At 31.4% G+C, this 11,623-nt stretch overlaps 1 protein-coding gene across 2 annotated transcripts; it reads right to left on the reverse strand.

Moving 5' to 3' along the window:
- Nucleotides 1–714: 714 nt before the first annotated feature.
- Nucleotides 715–6,844, reverse strand: LOC144997500 (uncharacterized). 2 transcript variants are annotated; one of them, XM_078957407.1, is made up of 8 exons: nt 6,723–6,844; nt 6,547–6,632; nt 6,384–6,465; nt 4,721–4,878; nt 4,547–4,619; nt 4,213–4,407; nt 3,891–3,984; nt 715–1,602 (listed from the first exon to the last, which is right to left on the reverse strand). In XM_078957407.1, the coding sequence occupies exons 2-8, from the start codon at nt 6,576–6,578 to the stop codon at nt 893–895; spliced, it is 1,344 nt and encodes a 447-aa protein (XP_078813533.1). In that variant the 5' UTR covers nt 6,579–6,632; nt 6,723–6,844; the 3' UTR covers nt 715–892. The 2 variants fall into 2 exon arrangements, with proteins under 2 accessions (XP_078813533.1, XP_078813531.1); XM_078957405.1 differs by having other exon boundaries at nt 6,547–6,642.
- Between the last annotated feature and the right edge of the window lie 4,779 nt (nt 6,845–11,623).

The raw sequence follows: 11,623 nt of genomic DNA on the forward strand, positions 1-11,623 counted from the left end.
GTGAAAAAAACGAAGAGAAATTTGGTACCCGAAAAATCAAAAATAAGAAAAATTTGTAGCTAATCCGTAGCTACTTAGCTACGGATTAGCTACGGAATTCTAACGGAAAGCATACTCCGTAGCTAATCCGTAGGTATTTCGTAGCTAATTAGCTACGGAATAGCTACGGATTTGCATATTCGGTAGCTATTCCGTAGCTATTTCGTTACTAAATTAGGACATCCTATTATGTAGTTGATCTGTAGCGATTCCGTAGCTAATTAGCTACGAACATTTTCCGTAGCTATTTTCCGTAGGAAAACCCTATGTTTTCTAGTAGTGTAAAAGATGGGAAAGATGGACTCTCACGAGCTAACTTAATATTTTTGATTTCTCCTTTTATTTTGTAAGCTTTATTAGTTTGCGAAATTCAAATTAATAGGCGATTCTAAAGTTTTATTTTGTAAACTTGAAATTACAACAATAAAATCCATCCTTCACAATCAATATAAGAAAGAGACAGAAGCTTATTGTCCATCGACGATAAATGAAAGCAAATTACAATACAACAAATGTGATTTCTAACCTAGACAATATTATCCGCTGGGATGATGACCCGCTTAATATATGAATCATAATCAAAACTTTGTAATCAACAACGATAACAACATTTATTCAAAGTGTGATGAAAACGTTTTTATCAGGAGCATTAAGTTTTTCCATATTGCAATCATATTTATCACAACAATAATAACATTAATAAACAAATGAGTGAATAGAAGGTCACTTCACGCAATAAATGTAAACTTCCTTCAACTGTTTCAACTCAAATGTACTATAAAAAACAAGTACAATAAAGTTTCCCTCAAATACTTTTCATGTAAGTATGAGCATGTTTTGATCAAACCCCCATTTAATTGATCACCGGTTTGTCGATCACTTCCAAAGATCCTGCATGATCTTCAGGTACAGGAAGATCAAGTTCGGAGCAAACAAACCGGATAATCTCCGAGGTGGGTATATCCATGAAAGACACCTTATTTACAGTCACAGCAATAGAAAACTGGTTGTTTATGTCACAGTATCCCGTTGAACCACCTAAGCCTGCATGACCAAATCCAATCATTGAACCATTGGTTGTGTTAACCCTCCTAAACCCGAGCCCAAATTTCTCATTTGGCAAGATTAAATCCTTATAATCTCCATTACCCAAGAATGCATCATGAAGTTTTGATTTTGGTGTGCTAAAGATTTTAGTATTGATTTCATCACTTGCGTTGTTGGTTTCATCGATTTGGTTATTGGATGGGGATGTGGGGTGGTGAGGGTGGCTTCCGAGTGGTGGGAGAGACGAAGAGGAGTGGTGGGGAGGGGTGGTGCCGTCCATGAGGGCGGCATAGTAGCGGGCCAATGCACGGGCTGAGAAGTGGCCGTTGGCGGCAGGTAGTATGGCACGGCGGACACCAATGGTGTTGGATAAGTGAATAAGATCTTCAACCAATTCCGCAGTGAGTGAGGAAGGCGTGGCGGATGCAGTCCTGAACTCGGTGTTTCCCGCTAAAGCGGCAAACGTACTGAATTCGGTTGTATCGAATGTAAGAGTTGCCAGACGAGATTCCACACCTGGATTATTCGCATAAAAACCAAATTTCTTATGAATTATCGAACATACTCTTTTCTATAGTGACTAAACCATCATATACCTTTTCCTAGTTTAAATATCCATTTGACAATGTACATGTATATCATGAAAATATATAGAAAAACACAACCTAGTTTCACCATTTTATAGATTTTTCGTAGTTTAAAATTCCACAATGTACATGTATATCAAGACAATATAGAGAAAAACACAACCTAGTTTCACCATTTTATAGATTTTTAGAAACCAACTTTTCACAATGTTTTAATGTTGCTAAGTGACTGATTTTATGATTTAAAAAGGTAATTAACCCATGTTTTCCCGGTATATGGTTATGGTTACATGCTATCTCAGGTTGAATTGGTCACCCCCTTTTAAAATTTCACACTTTGACCAAAATTTTAAATTTTATTACAAATTTGATCCGAATTTAAAATTTTGTTAAGAATTTGCCCCAATTTTTTTAATTTTTTTAACTTTTTTAAGAATTTTTCATAATTGTTTATAAGATCTTTTCTTAAGTTTTTTCCAACTTTTTTCAAAAAAATACTCTTACAATATTTTCTTAACTTTTGCATTGCCTCATATATATATTAGCAAACAATTTTTTTCTCGTTGATTTCGCATGACTTGGATTTGATGAAATAACAAACATGATTAAAAATCACATGACATAATAAAAAAAGGTTGATTTGAAAATGTATATAAGGCAATGTTGCCAATGTAAAAGTTGGGACAAAAAAATTAAGAAAATATTCTAAAAGAATTTTTTTTTTAAATTGTAAAAATTAAAAGAACAAAAATCTTATAAACCCTTATAAAAATGTCTAACCAAAGTTGTAGAAAAAAGAAATTGTAAAAAAAAAATGGGGGTGAATTTGTAACAAAAAATTTAAATTCAGACCAAATTTGTAATAAATTTTAAAATATGAGCCAAAAGTGTAAAATTTAAAAGCGCGGTCACATATTCAGCCTGAGATTATGGAAAGTAACCCTGCACAAAACATGAATTTGTTACCGTTTTAAAAAATAAAATCGATTAATTGGCAACTTTAAGACATTCTAAAAAGCTAGTTTCCTAAAAATAGTGAGAACCCTTATAAAATCAAAGGCAGTTTAGATCATCTTCAACCCATTCCCATTTTTTCTCTAAAAATGGAGTAAAAAATTAGGTAAATAGTATTTAATCTCCAACCCTACTTCATTTTTTACCCTATTTTTACCCCAAAAAGGTATATTCTTAGGGTGTGTTTGGAATTGCTTTTTAAACATAAAAGTCCTTTTTGTAAAAACCCTTTTTGCAAAAGAACTTTTTTCTAAAAGATGAAGTTTAAAATGTGTTTGACTTGTTTTTTATGATTTTTAAGTGGTAAAAGCTAAAAATCACAAAAAGATAAGAATTTCTATCTTTTCTCCAACCAACTTTTTGTTCTCGACTAAAAGTTGATTTTAAAATATCTTTTTAGTTTACCAAACTATTAGTATTTTTTAACTTTTTAAAAAAGTTAAAAGTCAAAAAGATGATTAATAAGGAATCTCAAACACCCTCCTATATTTTATTTTTCCAACTTATATAGATTGTCAATTACAACCTTCTACTAATTTGGTTTTAACAAATATATAATCTATATTGTTTTCATTACAATACTATTAAATAAATAAGATTATATTTATAACACATAATTATAAGCTTTTGTAAAATACGTTATCTTATTTTAAATTTTCAATATGTATTTAAATTTTCATATGAGTTTGATAAGCAAAAAATAAACTTTATATTTATAATTAATTAATATAATTTAATACATAATACAATATTATAAGTATTAAATATAACATTTAAATTATAATTAGTAAATAAAATAACCTAATAATGTATAAATATATAAAAAGAACGATTAAAACTGACAACTCAAAGTTCAACCATATTTTAGGGGAAATGAATAGTGGTGTTATACTATTTATTTCCCTCGAAATGTGAGAATAAATAGGATAAGGTTGGAAAGAAATTGGGGAAGAAATAGGAAAAAAATTGGAAAATGAGAATAGGTTTGAGATGTTTTTAGTGGCTAAATTAATAAAATGATGAAAACACGATGTTCATTTCTATATCTGAATACTTTTTTTTCCAAAATCAGGTACCGAGGAAAATTAGTTGTTAAATGGTAAAAAACTGTATAATGTTTAACCTTTAATCTGAACACAAAATAGTTAGGTGGCTAAACTGATAAATAAACAGTACAAGTCATTCTTATTCCCTGAATCTCACCATGAGGAATCCCTATATAAAGCTCTCCCTCCACATTAAGGGGGCGTACAAAAGCTTCCTCTAGAACATCCTGAAATTTTTTCCCACTTACACGCTGCACATTTTAAGATAACATATACATCAATGAAAATAATTAAAAAAAAAAAAAAAAAAGCATCTTCAAGTCATGTAGAACATGATGACACGACACAAAAGGCCGAACAAAGTGGGACTATATGGGACACAAACTCAGTCTAGTTTCTTTTCAAAGTAAAAGACGTAATTACCCTCGTCGTATATCACTAAAAACAGTCGTAAAATAGAAGATGCATGTAAATGTTACCTCAATGATCCCACCACATAGCCATCCATACGAAAAGTAATGATATAATTGTTCACAACCAGGTTCAGTCTCTGGTGTCACCATTGCAATACGTTTTACACACTCATCCCAATCACAAAACAACGCAGGATCATTTTCAGAAATGCCAGCAAGAGCATTGTGCAAACCAGATGTATGATTAAGTATATGATTAACCTGTATACATTATAAAAAATATATACCAAAATAAAGAAATTGTCCCTACTAATGTGTGTTCAAGTTGTATCAGGTTATAAAGATAACATTAAGAATAAGGGAAAAAAAAAAAAAAAAGAGTTGGGATGATCAAGAGAACCTTTATCTGATCTTTTCCATTTGTACCAAACTCAGGCCAAATGTTCGCAACATATTCGTCAAGCTTCAGTTTCCTGTGATGAAAAAAATATCATATGATTATTTCCTTTCATGATATGATAACACATAGTTCCTCCTCTTATGGGTTTTAAAAATATCGAATTGACGAAAATACCCTTTATCGACCAGCCAGTGTATCATTCCTGTCGTGACACCCTTAGTTGTAGAGAAAACGGGAAACAAGGTATCGGGTTGAACTGGACGAGGGTCATCTTTTCCCATGACTCCAGCTGCAGTATCAATTATCACTTTCCCATCTTTGTATGCACAAACCTAACAAACATAATAATCAAAGTTTGTGTAAAATACAATCACAAAATGTATAATTCATGCATACATTTTTGTTATAGTTGAGAGGTAAAACAAAGACCAATTGATCAAGTTGGTAGATAACTTTAAAGTTTGACTCAAGGTGAAAATTGGCATATAGGTTGTATTTTTGCTAGTGGGGACATGACTTGACCAGACTGGACAAGCTTTTTATGGTTAATTTCGATGATGAGAATATAGAGGGCATTAACGTCTTTTGAACAAATGAGAGTTCCTATCAATCTTTTTGCTATTTTTTTGGGTGGCACAAAAAATTACAATTTTGTCAGGATGATAGAATAATCACAAAAAAATTGAAATTTAAAATGCAGTACAAGTAATATAGTAAACCATTTATAGAGGGGATAATGACGAAAAAACCACTATATTTTGTCACTTTTTCTGGTTTAATAATCCAATTTTCATTTGTGCTAAAAAACCACTTATTTTTTTATAAAATTTCTATCACAACCACTATAACCCGCATTTGTGGCTAGAGATGTCAACGGGGGCAAACGGGACGGGGAGTGCATCCCCCACCCCCGCCCTTGAAATGTTCAGCTTTCCTACCCCCGCCCCCGCCCCCGAATCCCCTTTATTACCCCCGCCCCCGTTCCCCCGCCCCCGATTGATTTTGGGTTGTCCTTTTTTTTTACTAAAAGAGGTTGTTATTTACGCTAAAAGAAGCTATTTTTTAGGTAACAAATAATTATGTATAGTAGAATTTTACATGTTAAAAATAAAAAGCTATGACATCTTAAAAACATTATACTAACAATTTAAAAACATGTTTTTTAATGAATTTTGAAAGCTCAAAATCATGTTATAGTTTATTATATTTATATATTTAATATATATAAATACATGTGTAATTTATTAACGGGGTCCCCATGGAAGCTTCGGGACGGGATTGCCTATCCCCGCCCCCGCCCCCGAAATTAAAATGGGGGTTAACCTTGCCCCCGCCCCCGTCCCCGCCCCCGATTTTTAAAAAATATTCCCCCTAAACGGGACGGGGTCCCACGAAACTTTTTCACATCCCTATTTGTGGCAAAAAAATCACTCATAATTTGGTGGTTAAATTTTGGAAAAATATAATGTTTTTTTCGTAATTAAAACCGGTTTTAATTGGTAATAGCTGTCGTGCTGAAACATTTTACCAAAAATTGATCGTTTTTTCTTAACTTATGAAGTTTTACCAAAAATTGATCGTTTTTTCTTATCTTATGAACTTTTACCAAAAATTGATCGTTTTTTCAATATAGATGAATGTCTTTTGTACAATCAGATAGATTCCATGTCCCACCCATCAAAAAATTGCAATTTCTTTTCTCTTGGCATAAGTCAAGTACTAAACAAGATTTTTAGGTTTATTTTGGAGAAATAGGATACAGAGAGTATTAATAATGTCTTTTGCATACACCAAGAATGAAACATCAATTAGTTATACTAGGGCCTTGTTAATGCACCTGGATTCCAAGTATTTTATCCGCACTCTCTAATTCAACCAAGAAACGCCTCAGCTTAGCCTCCACGTTAGCATAAGGTCCACTGTCACATAACCATTTAGTAAACAAGAGTATGATCAAATAGGTTAAAAACTTAGAACAAATTACGCAAAATCGATCATACCTTTTAATGACAGATCCCACAATAGATGCCATGATAATTAGATAGAGCTTATGCGAACATTAGTCGAGGGTGAAATTATGAAAACCCTGAAATAATCTAAATTACTTTTAATTAATCATCTACTAACATTACAAGATTCAATTATTTTCTTTAATAACAAAAACAATTGAGCTTACAAGATATAAAAGATGTTTCCGGTGACACAACGATCGTCGGAGCGATAGCGCCGACTGTTGTTCCTTCGATCTGGCTGTTTAGGATAGAAATCTAGTTTACTCTCTGTCTTACTAAATATGTCTATATATATAATATATAAAAGAAGAGAGTCGCCTACAGAAAACTTTTAAATATTAGTTTATCCGTATATGTTGGACCAGTCAATGATTAGTTGGTAGGTAGACCCTATAAGACCTACCATATCTTCTCGGTAATAAATTGGAGTTTAAATACTTATAATTTTCAAATTGGGATTTTAAGTTTATTTATTTATTTTTATTGTTTTGAACGGCCATTGGGATTTTAAGTATAAAATTATAAATAGTTTGTAAGCTGGATTTATGAAAATTTAAAAGATATGGATTTTTTTTTGAAAATGTATAGAAAATACACAAAGATGTTAAAAGGTAAAGATTTTACATATCAAATGTAAAATAATAATTTGAACGTATTTATATATTACTAAATGATTTTTTTAAATGAATATTTATTTCTGTTTGACAACTTTTATAAAAATAAATCAAATTATGAAGAGTATAAATATAAATTACAATATCAAGATTTAGTTTAAAACTTTCATTAAAATTGATGGGGATAAATTTAAAACTTTTGAATCCATAAAATCATTTTTTTATAACTAAATTATTTAAGAGCGTATTTCATTAAAAATGGATAAAATGGTAATATAAATTTATATGTGAATTATATCAAAATGGATAATAAAATAAATCTTTAGATTTAGAAAATAGTTTTTTACTATTAATAAATTCAAGTACGCATTTCAATAAAATGGATAATATATATATATATATATATATATATATATATATATATATATATATATATATATATATATATATATATATATATATATATAGGGGAGAGTTCAATTGAGAAAAAAAAAAGGTTGAAAATGGGGAAATAATTCTCAGCCAATTATTTATTTTTGCCGCAAAAAGCTCCAACATACCGGCGGAAATGTGAAACGAATTCACATGTGTTTTCAAACATAACATATTTCCTTAAACTATGTTAATCATTACCTTAATATATACAAAAACATAGTTTTTTCATTTTTTTTTTTAATTTTTATAAGCTATTTTTATCAAAAAAAAAATGATTTTAAATATACCAAAATTCATGATTTTTTATTCTCTACAAATAGACATCCATATTGATATAGTTTTAAGATAAAATAATTTTTTTTTTATATTTTCAGCTATCATTTATTCATAAATGAATAACAATGCATCAGGTTTTATTACAATACATTCGTTATTCACTTATGAATTAAAAGTATGATTTTTTTTTTTACAATTTAAGTATCATTCATATATGAATATAGCATATAATAAACATAGTATATTCATATTTTAATATTGGACGATGAATTCACTTGTGAATATTAACATAGTATATTCACTTGTGAATATTAGATGGTATATTCACTTATGAGTATTAAATGATATTTCATATATGAATATTAGATAGTATTACATGGTATATCACATGTGAATATTACAAAGTATATTCACTTGTGAATATTAGATGATATATTCACTTATGAATATTACACAGTATATTCACATATGAATATTACAAGGTATATTCACTTATGAATATTGAAGGTATTTTGACAAATATATATATAATTTTTATATGTTATTCACATATGAATAACATACAGACTTGCATATTTGTTTTGTGTTTTTAATAATCAAATATTGATTCAGGTGTGAAAAACATATTCATATGTGAATATAACGTGGTAATTTAGTTTATGCATTCCATCAAGCAGTTGGAGTGCAAACAAGTTAACTATTTTAAAAATGTTAAAAACATCAAGTTATCAATTCCAAATCATCATATACTTCCGATTTCGACTTCAGATACGGCATCCTATCTCTGATCGATTTCTCAATTTGATTTGATTTCCAAAAATCTGATTGGGAACCTGTGAGTACCGATTCTAAGTCCCTCAATGTCGACTGTGATTGCAAGTCCAGAACTCCGGTTCCAATTACATGAACAGCGAAGAAATTCCGGTTTAGTTGAAGAAATCTGGATTATTATTGAAGGTTGGAGGAAAATTTTTGATGATGAACGAACAGTTATCAAATTCTCTATAGTTACGTATTTGAGATTGAAGGTTATTACGATATTTACAAGTTTGCCACCGTGTCTTTTATGCTTAGATTAAATGAGTGGCTGAGAATGATTCCCCCATTCTCAACCTTCGTAAGTAAATCATAAACAATCTCATTTTTATTAATCAACCTATAAACATAATAGTACAAGTATTTTGTTCGATACAAAATAAAATATAAAAAATAAGAAATACTACGAAGATTCCCAATGTTATCATTTCATCATATCAAGATTTTCATATTTTTTTCAATTTATCACTTTTCACCTCTTCAATATTTTCTACAAATTCTTCAAAATCTAAAAGAAAATTTAAAAAATTTGATTAATGCAAGAACGCTTAAAAAATGCATTTGCATATATCATATAAGATTTACATGTGATTCATATGTGAATTACATGTGAATCACATGTAATTCATATGTGAGTTACATGATATTTACATGTGAATCATATGTAATTCTTATGTGATTCACTTGTGACTTACATGTGAATCACATGTAATTCATATGTGAATCACTTATGATTCATATGTAACTCATATGGGATTTACTTGTGATTTACATGTGAATTACATATGAGTTTATATGTGAATTACATGTGATTCATATGTGAATCACTTGTTATTTACATGTGAATCACTTGTGATTTATATGTGATTTACTTGTGATTTATATGTGAATAACTTGTGATTTACATGTGAATCACTTGTGATTTACATGTGAATCACTTGTGATTCACATGTGAATCACTTGTGATTTACATGTGAATCACTTGTGAATTACATGTTATTTACATGTGAATCACATGTAATTCATATGTGATTCACTTATGATTTAGATATGAATCACATGTGATACATATGTGAATTACATGTGATTTTTTTCTATAATGATATCAGATTTACTGAATTCCAAAACACAAATTCAAAAATAGAATACTAAAGAAGCAGACGGTGATAATTAGTGTACTATATAATTAGTTTATGTCCAAAAATAACATAAATATTAGAATGTTTGTAAAGATTTTGTATTTTTTTAAATAAAAAGATTATAATAATAATATCCATGTACCTTGGTTGTTGTGCTCCTATTTGGATTATCATTTATCAAACTCATCATTTACTCTAGGGTTTAATTGCAAAAATCAATTATACAAGTTCTGTATAATCATTTGCATTATCATTTTTTGGTGAATCGGTTATTAATGTAACAACATAATTTTTTTCAAAACAATTTTCGTTTTTCAGCACAATAAAAATCTTATAATATTCTCAAATCTCATGTTATTAAATATCATCACAATAAACATATCCCATAATAAAAAATAATAATAATAATAATCTTCTGCCAGTGTGTACAAATCATGTCGGCGCCTTCCCGCGATCCTCGCTAGTACCTGAAACACATAACACATCATATGGTAATCATAAATGCTCAGTAAGTTCCCCAAAATACCATATGTAACATCCCGAGTTCAGGAGTGCAAGTTCAGGGTTCACAGTGTAAATATGAAAGGGCAACTCAGCGAGTCCATATGTGGACTCGGCGAGGAGTGTTGCGACTCTAGTCGTGTGTTAAATGGCCTACTCGGTGAGTCGGAGGCTGGACTCGGCGAGTAGGCGCTGAGTGGAGAAAACCCTAATTTTGGGGGATGAGCCCTATATAAAGGACATTATACCCTGTCCCCAGCCTCTTTACCCTCTATTGAAGTCTAGAAAACCCTAAGACGCGATTATGAGGGATTTGAGTGCATTTAAACCTTGGAGAAGAAATTTTGGAGGAGATCTTGGAGAGATAGGAGGCTTGGAGCAAGGGTCTTTGCTAAGAATCAGATTTCTCTTCTGTTGGGGCTTCCTTTTGAGGTATTACTTCGTTTCTTGGGCTATTATTCATCTAGATTCATCATCTTGGAATGTGTGGAAAGTTTAGTTTGTGGTATTTCGAGTTTGAAGGTTAGATCTGAGGTTGCTAGCTCAGATTTGGAATGGAGGAGGTCTAGAGTGCATTAGAATCCCTGTTCTTGAGTTTTTGGTGAAGTCATCCTGTCCCAAACCCTAGCCCTAGAGTGTAAAATGCCTAGATCTCTTTGGATTCACGTAAAGTTTGCCACTTTACGTGATGGATGGGTTGTAGAAGGATAGATCTACGTTTTGGATCGACTGCATGGCCTGGAAGGCTTCTGTATGGGTTAAGAGCTAGTGGTACTTGGCGAGTCACAAGGGTGTACTTGGCGATTTGCTTGAAGGTGGGCATGAACTCGACGAGTTGGAAGAACAACTCGAAGAGTTGGTTGAAGATAGCCTTGGACTCGGCGAGTCTGTTCTTGGACTCGGCGAGTCTGGTCTTGAGGTCTTAAGCTAAGAATCGGTGAGTCAAGGGATGACTCAGTGAGTTGAGATGAGACTTTTCAGTGTTGGGGTACTCGGCTAATCAGCGGGCTGACTCGACGAGTAGAGTCAGCTAGGAGGTTGACTTTGACTTTGACTTTGATCAAGACTTGACCAGTTGACTTCTAAGGGCATTTTGGTATTTTGTGGTATTTATTGGGTTTTGTCTTTCGGCTTTATCAGGGGTGGAATTCGTGTCGGAGGTTGGAGCAGCGTGATCTTATCTTTTCAGTCAGCAGTTGTAAGGTGAGTTATCCTCACTATATCAACAGGGTCTAAGGCACCAAGGCCGTCCCTTTATCGGATTGTAATCCAGGTATTGTTGTT

Source organism: Lactuca saligna, chromosome 5, assembly GCF_052625555.1.
Source record: "Lactuca saligna cultivar CGN05327 chromosome 5, ASM5262555v1, whole genome shotgun sequence".
Taxonomy (NCBI): domain Eukaryota; kingdom Viridiplantae; phylum Streptophyta; class Magnoliopsida; order Asterales; family Asteraceae; genus Lactuca; species Lactuca saligna.

Excerpts from the sequence above, each read along its gene's own strand:
- LOC144997500 (XM_078957407.1), bottom strand. The coding sequence starts at position 6,578 with ATGGCATCTATTGTGGGATCTGTCATTAAAAG. Across the intron at positions 3,985-4,212 it reads TATGTGGTGGGATCATTGAG|CGTGTAAGTGGGAAAAAATT; the intron begins GTAACATTTACA and ends TAAAATGTGCAG. Across the intron at positions 1,603-3,890 it reads TTATATAGGGATTCCTCATG|GTGTGGAATCTCGTCTGGCA; the intron begins GTGAGATTCAGG and ends CGAATAATCCAG.